Source organism: Dicentrarchus labrax, unplaced genomic scaffold (assembly GCF_905237075.1).
Source record: "Dicentrarchus labrax unplaced genomic scaffold, dlabrax2021, whole genome shotgun sequence".
Taxonomy (NCBI): Eukaryota; Metazoa; Chordata; class Actinopteri; family Moronidae; genus Dicentrarchus; species Dicentrarchus labrax.
In genome coordinates, this window is record NW_026136703.1 from 2,983,451 (window position 1) to 3,002,257 (window position 18,807).

Sequence of the window (18,807 nt, forward strand, 5' to 3'; positions counted from 1 at the left end):
GGAAGTTTCAAAATGTAATATATAATAATAAATAAAGTGGTGGAATGTAACTAAGGTTTGAATTAGTTACCTTTAACAGCTCCATGTGGCTGCAGGAGTCAACTGAATCTGGGAAACTCTGACAGAAATCTTGCTCTCTGGTCTGGTTCTCAATACAGGGTTTGAATATGTGCAGTGTTGTTAGGGAAACGTAGTAATGAAGAGCAAACGTGCAAACCCTGATAGCCTAATGGGTAAGGTGCACACCACATAGCTGCAATGTTGAGTGGACTTTTGTTGCATGTCATACCCGAAGTGGGCACGAATACAGCAAAAGGTTTCTTGTTACTAATTTTAACACTTGCTCATCAGATGTGTGAAAATAAAATATTAGTGTGAGAAAATATATATAATTAAAGTAATTTGTTGATATACATTCTATACAAACTCAATATGGGTCTGGCCACTTATATGAAAAGACGATTATAGACTTGAAGTGGCCAATCAGGATATCATGGAGATGGAAGGCTGCAAATTCAGGGATGCATGCTGGGTGATTTCTAGCTAATGAGTACAATATTTTTCCAGTGGCTCTTTTCTTCTGTTGTGTTTCTGTGTCATTCAGTGAACTTGCATTCGATATATGATCATATTGTCATTACATACTTTTATTTACAATCACAATGAAAAAGCACAGAGACCACTTTAGGTGCTAAAAATGAACATTTATTCGGACATTTGATTTGACATATAAACTGTCTTAGCTGATGGGGAGCACCTAAATTCTACAGAATATGGCAGAAAGCAAAGAACATAAAGTGTAGAACAAAGTACAAACGGGTCAGAAGATGTTTACACTTCAGCTCAGTACTTGGAAGTGTAAAAACCTCCAGACAGGTTTTCCCACGGGACTGAATGCACCATCAGAGACCGAGAGATTCCAGTGAGCGGGTGTGATCCAGGCGGGGGTCCTGCTCAGGGGTTGTCCTGTCAGCTGGAGCTTATGTCACCTCCACCACCTGCCTCAGCTCCTCTATTAGAGGAGCCAGCTCCTTCTCCAGACTCATGATGAGACCTGAGGACACACAAAGCGCAGCGGTTAGTTAGAACGAGTGAGAGAGGCATACGTGGAAAATAAAGCGAGGATAAAATGTAATGTCTGAACTTTCTTCTGATGAAGAAAAACAGAAAAGGGGTTGTTTTTTCATTTTCCAAACAAATGGAAAATTGGTTGCTTTCCATTTTTTGTTCCCTTATTTATAGTATAGAGAAAACCAAAATTAGGAAACAAGCTGTCTGTTGGCCACAAAGTACACAGACCCAAAAGACACTATCTAACAGAGATTGTGAATGAAAGATTTAATAAGGGATTTGTTGGCTGCAGAGCTTTACAAATCACCCAGCGGAAACAAAGTGGAACCAGCTATCGGAACCCATCCCTGTTCATCCATCATGAAGCCTGTGCTTTTTATCTTTGAGTAAAGGGGAGATGTTTTTTACCTGTGTTGGCGTTGCTGCTGGCGATGAAACTGATGACCAGCGGTAACCGGTTGAACTGCACAATCTGTTCAGCACAAAGACACGGCAGACATGTTAGGACACAAACTGGGTAGACTCAAGGATGGGGGGGGGGACTGGAAAGGGCCAACGCTTACATAATTCATTGAATCATAGCTAATTCTACATACAGACAGTATTGGAGAGCTGGCGTCAGACCTGGTAGGTGTTGTAGTAGCAGATGATGCTCTTGTTCTTGGAGAGGCCCAGCTTGCTGCCCTGATCCGTGGCCAGAGCGAAAGTGGACAAGAAGCCGGGTCTCAGCGCGTGGACCGGGGCGTTGTCATTGGCGACTGCAGGGACACGGAGGTAACGTTAACAACAACTCTCCAGACGGTGAAAAGCTGCTCCTCCTCCTTTCTGCCCACACCATTCATTTCAATCATTATACGCGTATGTAACTTATTTATTTCTCGTATCAAATCAGTGTATGATCATGTGTTTTTACTCACGTTTATACCCTCACAGTGCAAAGCAACAGACGGAAATACTCTCTGAAAAGCTAAATAATCACCCCACCGTCAGTCTCCCAACATTTCCAGCTTTCATTAATGCCAACTGCTTACAGGATGGATATTATACTTTAGAATTAAATGAGTCTCCATATGCTAGTTTTAATTATTCTGGGGATTGCAGGCTAGGAAACAAAAATGATCTATCCTAACTAATAAAAAGGCATTGGTATTTAGAACCAGTACTAAACCAAACCACAGGTTCCTGACTGGTCAGTACTGATACTGCCATTGGTATTTATCTAACAATATCTAATCAGCTGAAATATGTGGGCTCACTTTATTCAATTAAATGAAAATGCTGCTAAATGCAACAACTCAGGAAATCATTTAACTTGGTATTTCTGCAAAATAAGTAATAATAAAATAAGTTTTCACATCTTTTTATGTCATGTCTGCAGCGAATGATGGCGAGTAACATCAATAAAAGTATTAATAAGCATCTGTAGTATGAGCATTAATAAAATGTATTAGAGGATATTCAGGGAAACCAGGTGCCAGTTCTGTCTGGTTCTGTCCTGTTACATTTCAGTCTTTGTGGAATATTTACAGAACCAGTTTAACTTTGACATAGGGAGCCAGCAACTGATTCCATACCTGAAAATACAAACCTTTCTCTGTAATCCACAGCAAGTCAAGCAAATCAGATTACAGTGACACAGTCCCAGGGAGACACCCGTGCTCCCAACGAGAACACAACATCATGGATCACTGTGGTTACCCTATGCTGCGGGGTTATAGTGCAGATGCATACAGTAGGGATCACCAGCTGGGAAATTCTGGGCAGATCCTGATGTTTAAAATAGCAGTTTGGCTGATACCAATGTTTCTTTGTTGTTATTTATTTACCCCTTTGTGCCAGGGAAACACAGAAATCTACAAAGATAAGCATCTCCGCGTTGTTGCAGCTCAACCTATTCCCACTCCAGTCCGAGCTGTGAGATCTGTGCTGCTGCACGGAGCACAGCGGGATTCTTTGTGCCAGCGCTGCAGAGCGTTGGTGATTATTTGTCTAACATCTGAGCTGGAAATAACCAACAACAGTTAGCCAGCTCAAAATTGATGCGACACAATAGATAAACATCCGCCACTGATATTTGTGAATACCATCTTATTTAGGCTGATGTCAGTCAACAAGTCAACCAGATGTTCACATCCAGATCATGCAGCCATGTGACAGAGAACAGGCAGTAGCCAATATACAGAGGACAGCAGGACTCAGAAATAGTTCCTTACCTTTGATAACTGGGACACCGTCCCTGTCCGTCACTACAATGGCATGAAGACCTTCAACACTGAGGGAGGACAGACAGACTGGAGATCTTACAAACTGCTCAGACACTATACATTCTGGTAGCTTTGCCATTATGGAGCAGCCATCATACACACCTTTGCAGCTGTTTGTACAGGTATCTCTTCAAATCCTGCAAAGAAAAACACGATCCACAGAGAATAAGTTAGACAAGCTGCTACACGAGTGTCCCTGCCAGAGACACAGCTGAACAATCTCTCCGTTTAATGCAGTCTGTACAATATCATCTCAGGGTAGGTTGGTGGGGGACACAGGGCTGTGAGTCGGTGGCTTTCTCCTGAGTTAACTGGAAGAAGAGACAGACAGACAGACAGACAGAGAGACAGAGAGACAGGCAGGCAGACAGACAGACAGACAGGCAGACAGACAGGCAGACAGGCAGACAGGCCATACTTACATCCGCCATGGCGGCTAATGCTGTACCGTGTTATCCAGAGCTCTCTGCAGCTGTGGGGAGAACACAGTTAACCGGTGTGTTAACAGAAGTGCTGCAGTGAATAGAGAGTAGACCACTATGCTAACATGCTAACTAATGGGTAAGATAAGTGACGTTACTTCCTGTAGTCAGCCGACGGCGTACGTTCACTGCAGCTTTTATTTTGAAATGATAAAGTAACAGATAAACAAGAACAACGTTAAAACCGGACCTCCGTTCACATACGTTACCTTCTTTGATTCTTTATTTCACTGACTTCACATCGAACAGCTGCACAGCAGTCAGCAGGCAGGGGCGAAATCACATGACACACTTGTTTTGTTTCCGGTGTTCTGACGTGTTCTGACGTGTTCTGCTTCTTCTTCTTTGCTTTTTTTTTTTTGGTGCCGTCTAAGCTTTTAAGGTGCATACCGCCACCTACCGTACCCCACTACGTAGAACAGTCAAACGTTAGTTACATTTAATTTAAACACAGTTATTTATTGTCATTTACATCACAGAGTTGTATAATGAAATTTAGATATAGTTCCCTTTATGTTACTTGTAAAAAAAATAGATAATAATTTAATAATAATAATAATTTAATAAATTAAATAAATAAAATAAAAATATATAAAAATGATAAATACATAAATAAAAATGATCGACTGCCATGGAAAAGTTAAGCAGTCTTACATATACTATAACTGTATATTAGTTTATTCTGTATGTTATTCTATGAATTGAATTGTCTTGTCTATGTATGTAGCACACTGACAGTATGGACAGAGCTTCCAGGTCCGTGAAGTGAAACCAGTGTCTTAAACCTGCATTCTTTCTAATGACCAGCAGGGGGCAGCTCCATGGATTGCAAAAAGAAAGTCTGATAGTATTGAGTCTTTCCTAATGAGTGTATGGTCTCAATCTCTAGTTTCAGCCTTCTTCCATACAGCATGATGTTCATTTAGTAACTGATAGTCCCATTTAGAGTAAAATAGACCATAAAGCAGGGTATGCTTTGGGGCGTGGCTACCTTGTGATTGACAGGTCATTCTCAGTGAGTCCGTCCAGCTCAACGCACCAAACTCAGATCAAACTGTCAAACTAGGCAGAGCTGATCAGATATAAATGTAATACGAGATTGTGTTTGACCAGGCCAGCCTCCATTGTTTCCTGCTACAGATGAGTTGAAACTGCACAGCCAATGAGAGCAGCTCAATTTGCGGTACGTCACCTCTGCTGGTTGATTCTACTTGTACACTGTGTGCAGTATATTGTAATATATTCTGACAGTACCTGTTGTTAAGTAAAGACACATCAAGCATACACTGAGACCTTGCACTTTCAGTTGTAGAAACAGAACCAAGAAGAACCGAGCAGTTGTCACATCCCTGAGACCAGGCCTAAATATAGCCAACTATTAATAGAATATCCTAACAGACTGGGCCTCACATGTTCTCTGCCCTGACGACACTACACAACTCTGAAGTGGCTGGGAGGAAGTGTTCCGCACTGTTTGGCTGTGTTCTACACTACCTGTAAACAGGTGAGCTTACTGAGGAGCCCAGAAGAGGTTGTGGTGTGACCTGTACGCCCGCATGCTTTAATACTTCTACTAATACTCAGATACTTTTAAACTGTTTTCCATCAACCAGAGCCAGTCAGAATCATTTTGAATGTTAATAATTTGACTGTTATTTTGATGATCAGTGGTTATGTGTGCCTGCAGGGTGAGGGAATGAGGATAGAAACTTGAGTTGAGAAGAGATTTCTCACAGGGTTAGGATTAGGTAATAATTGCTGGGACATTAATGTTAGTTCCTGCTGTGAGCCCAAGAGTCTGATTCACTGATTTTGGGAACGATAAAGAAACATGAGTGCTGTGACGCTAACAAGACTAACAACAGGGAGAATTAGGAAGCATTGAGCAGCTGTGAAGGATGCACCAGTCAAACTGTCTGTTCTAAATGAATGCGCTGGAATGAACTGAAAGAAAACTGAACTTCTGATACTTTCTGTTAGTCATCTCACATCCCATTCACTGTTCGACTCGCAACTTCCATCTGCTGCCAGTCCTTTGTTTGTCAAAGTCTTGATATTGATTTGGGGACAATGACATGTCTGATAGCTAGTTAGTCTTGTTGTTCAGCATAGTGTCAAATGATATTAACCCTTTGTCGACCATACGCAGTGTTACTGACTTTGAATCTTGTTAGCATCAGGTTAGCTCTCTGTCTCCTATCTGAAATGCTCTATGAGCGAAGGGAACTTGAAACATCTCCTATTGCCAAGTTGTACCTATGGTTTTTCCTATTCACTGGAGTAGTGAACAACGTTTCCATTGCATTATAATTTTATGGGATGGTAATGATTCTTCCAGGTATTAGTCAAACCCTCAGGTGATACCAGGAAAACAACTTGTAAAAGAATGCAAAACGTATGAAAATAAAAATGAATGATCTTTTTTTTTCTTGCTTTGCCAAGTGACCATAGCATGAGCTTCATGGTCCTCTGTGCATTGGCTGGTTTTGGCCTCCACATCGTCCATTATATCCTGATATTATTATTCATATTATAGTCATAGATAGTCATTATTCCTTACTTATACACATCCTGAGGACTGAATGACTGATGGAGGCCTCTGTTCTTCTCTCTGCACTAATGGAGTGTTTTCTTTATTTCTGTTGTATTGTGTGCTATTTTGTCTTGACTATGTTCTTCTGATTAGCATGGGGGACTTCCAGCAGTTTGAGCAGGACTTCTACCAGACAGGATATTTCATAGATGACCAGGGTCAGGCTGTGGCCTACTACGAGACCTATAATTCTTCAAGTCCTGCATATTACGATGAGTAAGTATTCAGACTTTTGAGGATAGCTATAGATTGTGGCTTATCTTACCTGTCTTATCTTACTGCATCCTATCTTATCTCAGGTTAGGAAATCCTAAATACTCAATTCAATATTGCTTAGCCTATCTTTATGTCAGTAACCTAGCAACTGAAGCTATTTTTCTCATCTTGTTGGTTTTTCTCATTGAAATACAATACAAAATATGAATTTTGCTGTAAATCAGGGCAGCCCAAACTTAATAGTCAAATACCTATTGTACTGTGTTGACTTGTTGTTTGGCAGCCCTGCTGTAGATCATAAAGTAAATCCTTATATGAACGTGGTAAACTTAAGTCCACTTGAGGGCGCCAGAAGTTGAGGTATTTTCACTGGGGCTGTCCAAAGGCATTCTGGTATAAGTAGGGTGGCAGGTTTTGGAAGAAAATTGTAGTTCTTACACTAAATAAATCCTGGAATGACTTGAACATTACTGATTGCTTACACCTAAGACCAAGGGAGTATGTATGATTACTGTACACAACACAAGGCTGTACAACAAAATAAATGTTCCTACCTGAAAAGCACTCTTTTCTATACTTTTACAGTGAGGGTTTATATCAATATTTTTTCTTGCTACTGTGTTGTTTTCAGTGGATCACAGGCTTTCATGCCAGATACTCTGGATCCTTCCATGGAGCAACAGTCCACTGGACACTTCTACCAACCTGCAATGCCTTCTGGGACTGTAGGAAGCACGGGCACAGATTCTTACGAAGAGGAACCTCCCCTTCTTGAGGGTAAAAAGGTCATCTGTTTCTTCACAGCTAAATGCTTGACAATGTATGTTTTCATTGGGTCATCATAACTAACCATGTTGTATTAGTTTAAATCTAGCTAGCAGTCGTCCGTTCATATAAAGGGTCAGATGTGCTGACCCCAGGAAACAGCTGGGGAACCAGCCACCAGGAACTAATCACTAAAAGCAACATTCCTGTAGACACACTTCAAATAAAAGCCACATGGCACTGGGGCTTCACTCCATACTAATAACCAGAAAGAGTTACTCGATGACCAGCCAAGTACCACCAAGTACAAAACTGGATTTTCACATTTGTGTTTTCTCTCTTTTCTGTTCATCATCTAGAACTTGGCATTAATTTTGACCACATCTGGCAGAAGGCATTGACAGTGTTGAACCCTTTTAAGACTGCAGATGGCAGCATCATGAATGAGACTGATCTGACAGGTCCCGTCGTCTTCTGCATTGCACTGGGGGGGACTTTAATGATGGTGCGTATGTTACTGTCTCTCTCAACCGAGTATATGACCCTTACTTGGAGCCCTGTTCAGTGAGATTTAACAAGTCTCTGTTTCTTTATTCTCATACATTCAGGCAGGTAAAGCTCACTTTGGTTATGTGTATGGGACCAGTGCTACAGCCTGCATTGGGATGTACATTCTGCTGAGTCTGATGAGTTCCCTGGCAGTGTCTTTCGGCTGTGTGGCCAGTGTCCTGGGCTACTGCCTTCTGCCCATGGTGGCCCTCTCTGCACTCGCTGTGTTCTACTCTTTACAGTAAGTCCATTCAGTGGTTGTGCATTAAATGGTAAATGGTAATGTGTAGGCCTATGAGTGTTGGGGGAGTTGCCGCAAAAATTAAACGGTGACGACTGTCGCGTTAAACCCTTAATTTCAGAGCAAAGAAAATCTCCAGAAAATGCCTCCACTGTCTGGAGGTCATTATTGTTAATCCACCCGAAGCGCCGTGGCACGTCCAAGAACAATCAAATATTTAAGCACTCTAGCTGAGAAATTTAAAATTTGTGCACAGCACTTGTACCTTGACTTTTTTATCAAATAACCAGACATTTTTCTAACATCGTCGTTAAGCTTTTGGGACAAATGATTTAACCAGGAGAGTTACAACAGAAAATTCATTTTGTAGAAGCGTCCAACTGTGAGTCACAGACACTGTCTTCGGTTATAATGACTTTTATATCGGGAACCAGAGCTGCATTAAAGAACTCCTCCCACTTTGCAACTCTATTAGCTGCACCTTTAAAATGCTTTTATGCCACCATTTAACCAGCACCAGCATCCTCATCAATAATAAGTCAGAGAGTTCAGGGCAGGTTGACTTTAATAGTTAAGTTGCTCTTTTTGTTTTCACAGAGGCATCCTGGGTACAGTTCTGGCCTTGGTAGGGATTTGTTGGTGTAGTTTCTCCGCCTCCAAGATCTTCATCTCCACCCTGGCTATGGAGGGCCAGCAGCTGCTGGTGGCGTACCCCTGCGCTCTGTCCTATGGGCTCTTTGCACTGCTCACTGTATTTTAGCTATCACCAGATTGAACCTAGAAGGAAATCTTTATAATTCAAAATGTTTTTTCACTTCCTTTTCAGAGTTAAAGGGTAGTTCTGTTTTTACCCCTTTCTATTTGTCTGTTTAGGTAACGCTTTCACTTTGTTTATAAGGTCCAGTGTGTAACATTAAGGAGGATCTATTGGCAGAAATGGAATATAATATATATATAATATATAATACTCATAGGTAAGTTTTCATCAGTATGTAATCACTACATAGCGAGTGGATCCTCTGTAGTCCATCATTTGAACCACCCTGTTCTACAATAGCCCAGAATGGACAAACCAAACACTGGAGACAGAGAGGGCCTTTCACATTTTTTTGTGACCTAGTTTCTCTTTTCTTCCCTTGAGTCTTTGATCCCAATCTGCAGTCTCACCACTAGATGCCACTGAATCCTACATGCTGGTCCAACTAGGGGTCGCCGAAGCTTCACGGGGGGTTGAGAGTACTTTTAAGGGGTATAAGAAAACATACAAATATACACATTTGGCCAATTTATTTTGTTAATTTCTGTGAAGAAAACTTTTGATTGTTGTTAAAGATCTAAACTTTAAAGACCTGAACACAAAATTCACAGAGCCTTCACACTCTAAACAGTCCTTGCATTAGAAAAGTATGCAGTTAAAAGAACCAATACTGAGTAATAATTTACTCAGTGATCTGTAGCAGAGCAAGCAGGGTGCAGATAGTGTGACTGCCCCGGGCTGACCCAATCTGCCTGACTGAGCATGCATCGTTGTTGTTTAACTGAATATTTTGAATGAGATTTGTTTGTGTGTCTTGATTGTGGCAATAAAAAAAAAAAAAAAAAAAAAACCAGAATCAGACCAGCACATAATCTTTGTTTTACTACATTTACATACTAGTATCCCTGCATTAGTCTTTGGTTTTAATATCAGTCTCTGTCATTTCTGCACTGAGGTGTGTCTGACTTTCTTTTATGTCTTGTTTTGTGATCCAATTATTATTATTATTTAGTTTTACAGTTTACATACATACAAACATTGCATACTTTACAATTTCTACATGCACTGTAGTGTAGTACGTTATTTTAACCAACAGAAATATGTAAATAAACTTAAAGTAAGATTCTTGAGGAAGCAGCTTACGCTGTAATTTTAAGTGACACTAACATAATTTGTAAGTTACAGAAACATTCCTGATGAAGTACTAATTAATCTTATATGTATTTTGTTTTCACAATACAAATAAAAATGACAAAATTAAAATGTATTATTATTTAATAATTATTTTAAAATGTATATAATATGTATAATACTCATCCGAGAAGTATCCATCTCAGTACCTTGCTGTGCTTCATCCACGTCAGAGGAGGAGCCCACATCGTCGTCGTTATCGCGTTTTGGACGGTTGAAGCCCCCCTGGCGGAAGTGGCAGTCTTGGAGGGTTGGTCAGGGTTGTGGCGATGGAAATTCCTGATGAGGTTGTTGTCCAGGACATGCCGAGCTTCCTCCGGCGTGAGGCTGGTGTGACCCACCTGCATGGGTTTCATTTGTGCCGACTGCGGACTTGTTGAGGTAAATCCAGTCTCAGGAAGGAAGCAGGACCGGGAAGGTGGACGTCATTCAGCCTACCGCCGCTGCCTCTCCCAATGTCTCACCTGGATGCAGTGTTAGAAATACCCGTCAATATCTGGGGGGTCCCCATCTCCCGATGCAGTAGGCCTATAACATTACACAATTTCATGGATACAAGCCAAGACAATCAGTCTATAGCCTACATGACAACACACACACGCACACACTTAACAATTTTTGATAATCCAATATGCTATAGTATTTGTAAAGCAACACTGACATAGGAGGTTGCATTGGCTAAAGGAGAGGCAAAGTTGTGCATTACAATGCAGACACAACAATAAGGCACTTACAAGAGCAATCAACTCAATAAAGGCCAGGTACAGCCTATCGGAGACTGGCACGCAATCAGTGCACTTGCAAATGAGAGCCGTATGACCGCGTGACATTATTTAACCCTCCATCTACAGCAAATACGATGAGACAGATACATCATTGAACACATACACAAAGCACATTCGCCTAACCGTGCAAACAGGCCATCTCTGAAATTGAAAAAAGCACCACGGCGGACGCTGACAGACAACAAGGCGGGTGCCTCTCTCTCTCTCTCTGTCTCTCTCTCTCTCTCTTTCACACACACACATGCCCACACATACACACACACGCACTCACACACGCACACAATCACTCCAACTTCTCCAACTCCAAGGCTAGGCTGCTTCACTAAGACCACAACCAACCACAAGGCCTACATAACCATGCAGTATGCCGAAGCCGGAAAGGAGACACGCACAGTTGTACACACTCATCTTATGCACAACAATCAGTTCTATCATCACAATTCAGTCACTGCAAAGATTGAAAAAATAGCCTCTTTTCTTAAGTTAGAATAGACCAAAGATGCCTTGGCTCGACTTCTTGTGGTTGTCGTCCTGGTTTCCAGGAAGAAGAGAGGCGATGTCCTGCTTTAATCCAGCTTCTGACGAATGGAACTGGGTCGAATTTGTCCAGAGGAGGTCCGCTGAGGTCCACAAACAGGAGTGAAGACAGGCTGTCTTTGCGCAACCTGTTGCGCGTCTGGTTGCCTGTGTTATTAACTGCGGAAAAGCCTTGTTCGCACTCAGCTGACGTGGGGAGATACATGCGACTTGCTGTGCACAGTCTTTCCAATGTTTTCCCCGGTGCAGTGCCCTGTAGTTTCCATCTATGCACCAGGCAGTGAACAGACTGCACGTTGGGAAACTTTTCTTTGAGTCTAACGACAAGCCCACTGGCTTTTCCTGTGAGCACCACAGCTCCATCGGTGGCAATGCTTATCAGGTGCGTCTTCAAAAAGTCATCATCCATTCCAGCTTTATGTAGACTTGCCATCATTGAGTTATAAATGGATTCAGCATCAACCCCATCTGTAAGTTCCACTAGATCCAGGAAAACATTGTCTACATCCCCCTTACCGCTGACATCACATTTTACGTAGATTATTAGATAGGGACTGCCATGAATGGTGCTTTCATCAATTGTGATTGACACCCATAGACGAATTTGCAGCGCATTTCCTTGGCAATGTGACTGATTATTTCTGCGCATGCATGGTCAGATTTGTGGATATTACCAACTTCGGCTCCATTAAGCTCAGCACCTGCTGCGTCCTCGGAGCACTCAGCCTCAACTTCATGTTGTTCTTCTGGGGAGTCACTGGGTGGGAGAGGATCCTCTGTTCTGGTAGCGAGTGGGCCCACTGTGCTAGCTGCACCAGCATCGTCTTTCGGTGCCTCTTCATCTCTGAGTGCCACCTTTTTGGATGTGAACCCAAAGTGTGTGAGTGATACACTCTGGTTTAGCTTTCACTTGCTAGCCATGTTATGTCTTTCTTCTGTTTGGCGCACATGGCTAATTTGCATATGGGCACAGGACTGGCTGGCTCCGCTTGGCAAAAAATAGAACATATTTGTGAATTAATGTTTTGAATTTTGAATACTGGACATGGTGAGCTTAAAAACATTTCAGTGACCATTAGTGACAATACATTTTTGTCATTGGATGCATTGTCGCTGATTCCACCCCCTCAGTACCCCCTTGATAGGGCCCGCGTTAGCCACTCTGAGGTGATTGGGTGCAGGCGCAGCACTGGGAGATTTAAAAGCCTGTGTGCTGCATTTTTGTTTACCTCGCTGCTTTTATCAACAATAAAAGTGTATCACAAGTATCACAAAGTCAATATTTTGAGTAGTTTCTCATTATAATGACTTACAGAATATTTTTTTCCGTCACATTGGCTACCATAGTAATTAATGAGTGAATTTGTTATTTCATAATTTTGATAATAAATTCCACTATATTATAGACACAATATAGTTTATTTAAGCTTGTAATAAACTATTACATTTTTAAAGTATTTATTTACTTTATTTTTTGACGTCACCCATTCCCAAGCCTTGAGTTTGGTGTTTTGGCCGTCACCATGACAGTACCACTCACAGACAGACCCAGTGGAGGTAACACACTGCGAGTTGAGCTGCTCTCATTGGCAGCAATGTTTCAACTCATCTGTTGCAGGAAACAAAATGGCAGCTCGCCTGGTCACACACAATCTCATATTACAGATAAACAGTACACTAAAATATGTTTCTGAAAGGATTTTAGGAGATGAATAGTCAACGCAGTAACAGAATGTGGATCCATATTCGATCAGCACTGCCTAGTTTGACAGTTTGATCTGAGTTTGGTGCGTTGAGCTGGACAGACTCACCGAGAATGACCTGTCTATCACAAGGTAGCCACGCCCCAAAGCATACCCTGCTTTATGGTCTATTTTACTCTAAATGGGGCTATCATTTACTAAATGAACATCATGCTGTATGGAAGAAGACTGAAACTAGAGATTGAGACCATACACTCATTAGGAAACTTTACTGAGCTCATAAATCAATTCAGAAGTCTGCTCATTCTCAATAAAACTGCATGGTATTTGTTTTTATTGCAGCCAATAGAGCTTCCCTTGCTGGGCTTTTCATAAAATACAGGTTTAAGACACTTCACATATAGAGATTGAGACCATAAACTCAAAAGACTCAATGCTATCAGACTTTCTTTTTGCAACCCTTGGAGCTGCCCCCTGCTGGCCATTAGAAAGAATGCAGGTTTAAGACACTTCACAGACCCCGGAAGCTCTGTCCATTATACTGTCGGGCCTGATTTTTTTGGTCCTGATCAAAGGCTGTGTTGGCTGTCCATGGTGATGAAGTAGAACACGTCACTGTAATCTGCAATTCTCTCTGTTCCACCCTCCCAGCCAATAGGCTCTACAAGGTTCCTCGCCCCCTTTGCAATGAGCCATGGCCCCCCTGTCAATGATAGAAAAGGGGTCCCTTCCAGTGGTGTAGCGGTCCCTGGAAAAGTGGGTATACTCTAAATTTTTACCCTTTTTTAACGCAGCCCAGAAAAACACCCTGTTTTAGAAACAGTGGCATGTAAGACTACTCTATTTAGTTTAATCCGTCAGTAGTATTTGCTCATTGTCACATAATTTCTGCTGCTTGATCTCAGGGAGGAAGGATTATGAAATTACTGAACCAATACTGGCCCACAGACTAGTGAGAGACAACTATGCATTTTGAGTGAACTATTCCTTATTCCTGGAATGACACCTATTCTCTCACTTGACAAGTCAGTAGTTTTTTTGTAAACTGTCTTTGAACAGCTGATAGATAGATATTATATGATATATTATATTTATATTAGATATATAGGTATTACTGGTCACACAGGCAGCCTGCATGAATGTAAAATATAGATGAGGCAAACATGGTGTTTCAGGCTGTGAGCGAAGAGGCAGCATCTCCTTCACTGACAGCCTCCTCTCCGACGGGGGTGGGGGGCAGAGTGGGCGCCGACATTGGTCTTAACTGTACCGGTGTAGCATCGCTAACATTAGCTGAGCTGCTGGCTGATGTTGATTCGGGAGGACGTTTGAAATTGTCAAATTAAATTTTTGTTTGGATAGCTCGCTTCATCTTACCGGTTCATTACAAATCCTAAAAGCAAATCATTTGAAGTAAACTTGTAAAAGTGAATTTGTCTTGAGCAATATTTACCTCGGCATGACCCGCCCTTCTCTGCCTCCGATTGGCTTCATCATGCCTAAAGTTAACCAATCTAATCAGTAAAGGCAGCGAGTACTAGCCAATTACAGGCAGAGTAGCGTAGGTCATGGCTTCACCATCCTAGGGAAAAAATGGGCAATTTGGCTCGCAGATACTACTGAATGGTGGTGAAAAGAGGTTAAGAACCACAGCTTTAAACGACTGTATATCACAGAGCTTCAGGCGATGTTCTCTATCTTATAAAGGAAGCCGAAAAGTTTGGCCTTCATTTAGATAAAATCATGAAATAATGATCAGATTTTTTTTTCTTTGGCAAGTGACGATGGTAAAAGCGGGATAATGCCCTTTGAGGTGTTCATTATCAGTAAATAGTGGATTACGTGGAGGCCATAACAGTCTGATGAGCATTGTCCTTACATAAATTAGCTGTCCTGATCCAGCCAGGGATCAGGACAGCTAATTTATGGAAGACAACTGAATATTGAGTTTTATTGTGATTTTCTCACGCCATTAACTTTCACTGTTATGCAGATGATATCCAGTTATATCAAATATCATCAGTTATATCAAGTTATATCATCAAAAAACAAATTGTCCAACAAAACAAGTCCACCTTCAGCATGAGTATGTGTTGTGCCCTTAAACGCACAGCTGTCTCCTTCACTTGTTTGTACTGAGTGTTACATTTTAAACATCTGTTGCAAACAAACAAGAACCATACATTTTTCCAAGAAACTCTCAGGATCTCTTTACCATGACAAGATTATCCTTTTAACTTTTTAACTAATCTGCTTTCTCTGCGATGTGGACCAGGCTCTCACAGTGACAGACTGGATTATGATCTTTTCAATTTAGATGAAGGATTCATTGATCAGCAACCCAGTGTACACTGGACAGGTGTGGATGGGGGTGTGATAGTAATTCTGCATTCTGTTTAGAGAGTTTGGTCTGTCAGTTCATCAGAGTTTTCATAGAAATTAAAGCTTTTTGGCTCCACTACTCCAAAGTAGCTACACTAGAGGGAGCCACAACATTAAGCCACAGTTTTGCAATTTCAAAACCGTTCTCACTGGCAGAGTGAGGACACATTTCTCCCCAGCTCCACATGTGTAACAGTGTTACGGACCGATAATATGACAGAAACTTGTTATATGGTTACATTTGTAGTCTTTTAAGCCTCTTCCATCACACTGCTTTGTCCTTTTGCTGCAGAAACACTGCTGTACCGGGTCTTGTTCTAAGCTCAGTATTAAAAAGGGAACAAGCTGTGGGTGTAAACATGAAGAGAGGAGGATGTTAACAGTCACAGTCCATAGTGCTGTGGATTCAGAGGAAGAAAAGGAACTCGTTTTTCACACAGCCTGGGTGATGTATGGATGTCCGAGCAGACTCTGACAACTGCAGAGTCAGTGATGTTCTGCAGACAACTTGCTTTAAGAGCAGGGAGAGCGGGCGGGGGAGGGCGCGGATGTCGACACAATTCACTGTGATATTAACAACGGGTTACTTCTAAAGGGTCCTGGTCCAATCAGTCAGGTGGATCCAGTCCCTCAGGTGCTGCGTGAGCTGACAGGGTCGACCTCTGAGGGATGGAATACCAAGACTGGGATCTCTCTCTGTGTTTCTGCTCTGTGTGAGAGACTGCAGTGGCACCACAACCCTATTTCATTTACTAAAGCTGCGATAAAGCAACAATCCATAAAATACCTCTAATTAATCTGTAATTGACCCTTAAAAGCACAGCAACACCTTGATTTAAATCAAGTTCTTTGGTGTGGTAACCAGAGATTCCTGAATCAGACAGGTTGGAAATAAACCTTGGTTGGTCAAACCTTTTGGAAAGGGAAAACAAAGCTGAACTGTGAAATTCAGACTGTCTAAACATCCCTCACAGTTTCCAGACCCATTTCCTGCTTCAACTTTGACCTACTGTACTTACTGTAGTCGTGTGCACACAATTTTCCTGTAGTATGGGGGGTTAAGCAGGCACAAGAGCTCCATCTACAGACAGCTAACGCACTCACATATTTGCTTCAAATTGCATGAAAAAAAAAACAAATTTAGCAGAGAATTATATCCTCATTATGAAATCCTGCTTTTTGCTTTGTATACGATTAAACGGCAAGGAAAACAGATGTCCGTTGTTCCAGACTCAACACTTGATCCAGCTTCCCACTATGCATCAATTTATACGTCTGTTTCTCCTAAAAGAGTCTGAAGAGATGTATGGCAGTTTTATGCCAGTTTTATTTCTCCCATCTTTCATGTCTACAGATTATAAATAAAGAACTTTCAGCACTGTTTTTTTTTGTTGAACTTTTTTAACATTGCCTCAACCTGGGCACCTGTAAAGTTCCGTAACAATTTTTACAACTGTACTCACTGTGTTTTTGTGCGTGCAGTTTCCCTGTACAATGGGGGATTATTAGCAACATTTCAATGCAATGACGAAAGGAAGTTCGTAAATAAAGTAGTTTAGGTAATGTGGATAAACAGTTTGTTGTCTGATCATCTGACTTCTAATTTTTTGTTTTCCATTTCTTTTAAAAATTACCCATACACAGAAAAAACTGCAGTAAAGATGTAAAGAAAGAATTGAGTGATACACTACAATGAGTCCAAAGGCCAAACCATATCACTGTTAGCTGCTGCTGAAGTAGTCAACAGTTTGGCAGTTTTGTAAGTAGAACCTGTACAGCTGCGGCCTTCAACAGGCCCTCTTCATCCCATGGCATTTATTTATTGCATCCTCTGTAGAAAAAATTAGCGCCGTCAGGCTTTGAGAATTGTGGTATCAATTAGAACTCAAGTATCAGTTCTCGTAACATCCCTACTCACCAACATAACAAACTCTATGGTTAATTTAAGTTTAGTAACAAAACCTTGGTTCGGAGTACTAGTTTTATGCTACTATAACAATGCACCTAGTCATACACCACTGACGTCCTTCTCAGTTAAACCTAAACATGTGTCATGTGTAGGCAGTTAACAACTTACTGATGCTGTTGTGTTTCTTGGAAGGGCAGTGTCTGTCCCGTCATTATGTTCCCAGATCAGCAATTGCTTGGGTGAGTAAAATGTTATCGTGACTGACAGAAATGATGGACTTTAAGTGCTTAGCACATTGAACAGGGTGGGCTGAGGGCCGGGGTACAAGAACTGGTGATAAGGTCAGAGATGGGTTGAAGACCAGCCATCCAACCGAGCAAGATTAGGAGTCTACCATGCTCTCCGCTCTTTGAGGCTGTACTTACAAACAGTGGGGCTTTGTTTAACTGATTAAAGGAGCACTATGTAGGATTTAGTGGCATCTAGTGGTAAGCATACAGATAGCAACCAGGTCCTCTTCTATGGATTCCACCATGTTGAACTGCCATGTGTCTACAGTAGCCCAGAATGGGTATTTTGTATTTCCTACACACCTACAGCCTGTTAACATTCCCAGGTCATCAGATGCAGATGCAAGTGGTGTTCAGTTAAATGCCATCTGCAACTTCACCACTACATGACACTAAATCCTACACACTGGTCCTTTAAAATATTTGGGAGGCAGTGCAGGACAGTGATTCGTATTATGGTGTTCCTGGATCTAGGCCACCTGTTTTTATACTAAGTATACACCTCAGTAGAGGGTAGATGTGATCACAGATCTAATTTTATAGTTTCAGTAAGAACTGTGAACTTCAGTACATGCTGAAATACTTCACAGGGCATTTTTTTTTGCTGGGAACTCTCAAAGAGAACTTCCTTCCAGGCTGTAACCCTCAGCTGGGATTGGCAGAGCCTAACCCTAAGTGTGGCCCCAACCTCAACCTTAACCCTGTGTAACCTAAACCACAACATAACCCTTTAATTGGTTAATTCTGCTCAAGCCCTTGTATCCGAGGAAGCATGCAACATTCTCGACTCTACATTCACCCTCCGACAGGCTGAGAAAAGAAGACAGTTAGCTGAAGTGATAGCATAAACAACAGCCAAAGAGTGTGTTTATATTAGACTACAGCACCGTACAGAGAGAATATATGTTAGGGAACATGTGTGTATGTTTGACAGAAAGAGGAGGGAAAGGGAAGGACAGTCCCACGGTGGGACTGTGAGGAGCAGGCCCACTCTCTCTTCTCCTGACTGTTTGGATTGGTTTAAGAAAACAAATCCCTCTGGCCAAGCGGTAGGCTGAAGACAAGCGCTCCC

At 41.7% G+C, this 18,807-nt stretch overlaps 2 protein-coding genes across 2 annotated transcripts; one reads left to right on the top strand and one right to left on the bottom strand.

The window, feature by feature from the left end:
* Positions 1-683: 683 nt before the first annotated feature.
* On the bottom strand, positions 684-4,166 carry lamtor3 (late endosomal/lysosomal adaptor, MAPK and MTOR activator 3). The gene is made up of 7 exons (XM_051384371.1): positions 4,027-4,166; positions 3,758-3,807; positions 3,438-3,472; positions 3,285-3,343; positions 1,696-1,829; positions 1,480-1,543; positions 684-1,054 (listed from the first exon to the last, which is right to left on the bottom strand). Exons 2-7 carry the CDS (start codon positions 3,764-3,766, stop codon positions 981-983), a joined length of 375 nt encoding a protein of 124 aa, XP_051240331.1. The 5' UTR covers positions 3,767-3,807; positions 4,027-4,166; the 3' UTR covers positions 684-980.
* Positions 4,167-5,160: 994 nt separating this feature from the next.
* zgc:123321 (Protein YIPF5-like) lies at positions 5,161-9,789 on the top strand. Its single transcript, XM_051384284.1, has 6 exons — positions 5,161-5,321; positions 6,504-6,626; positions 7,258-7,403; positions 7,751-7,896; positions 8,000-8,181; positions 8,779-9,789. Exons 2-6 carry the CDS (start codon positions 6,505-6,507, stop codon positions 8,939-8,941), a joined length of 759 nt encoding a protein of 252 aa, XP_051240244.1. The 5' UTR covers positions 5,161-5,321; position 6,504; the 3' UTR covers positions 8,942-9,789.
* The last annotated feature ends 9,018 nt before the right edge of the window (positions 9,790-18,807 follow it).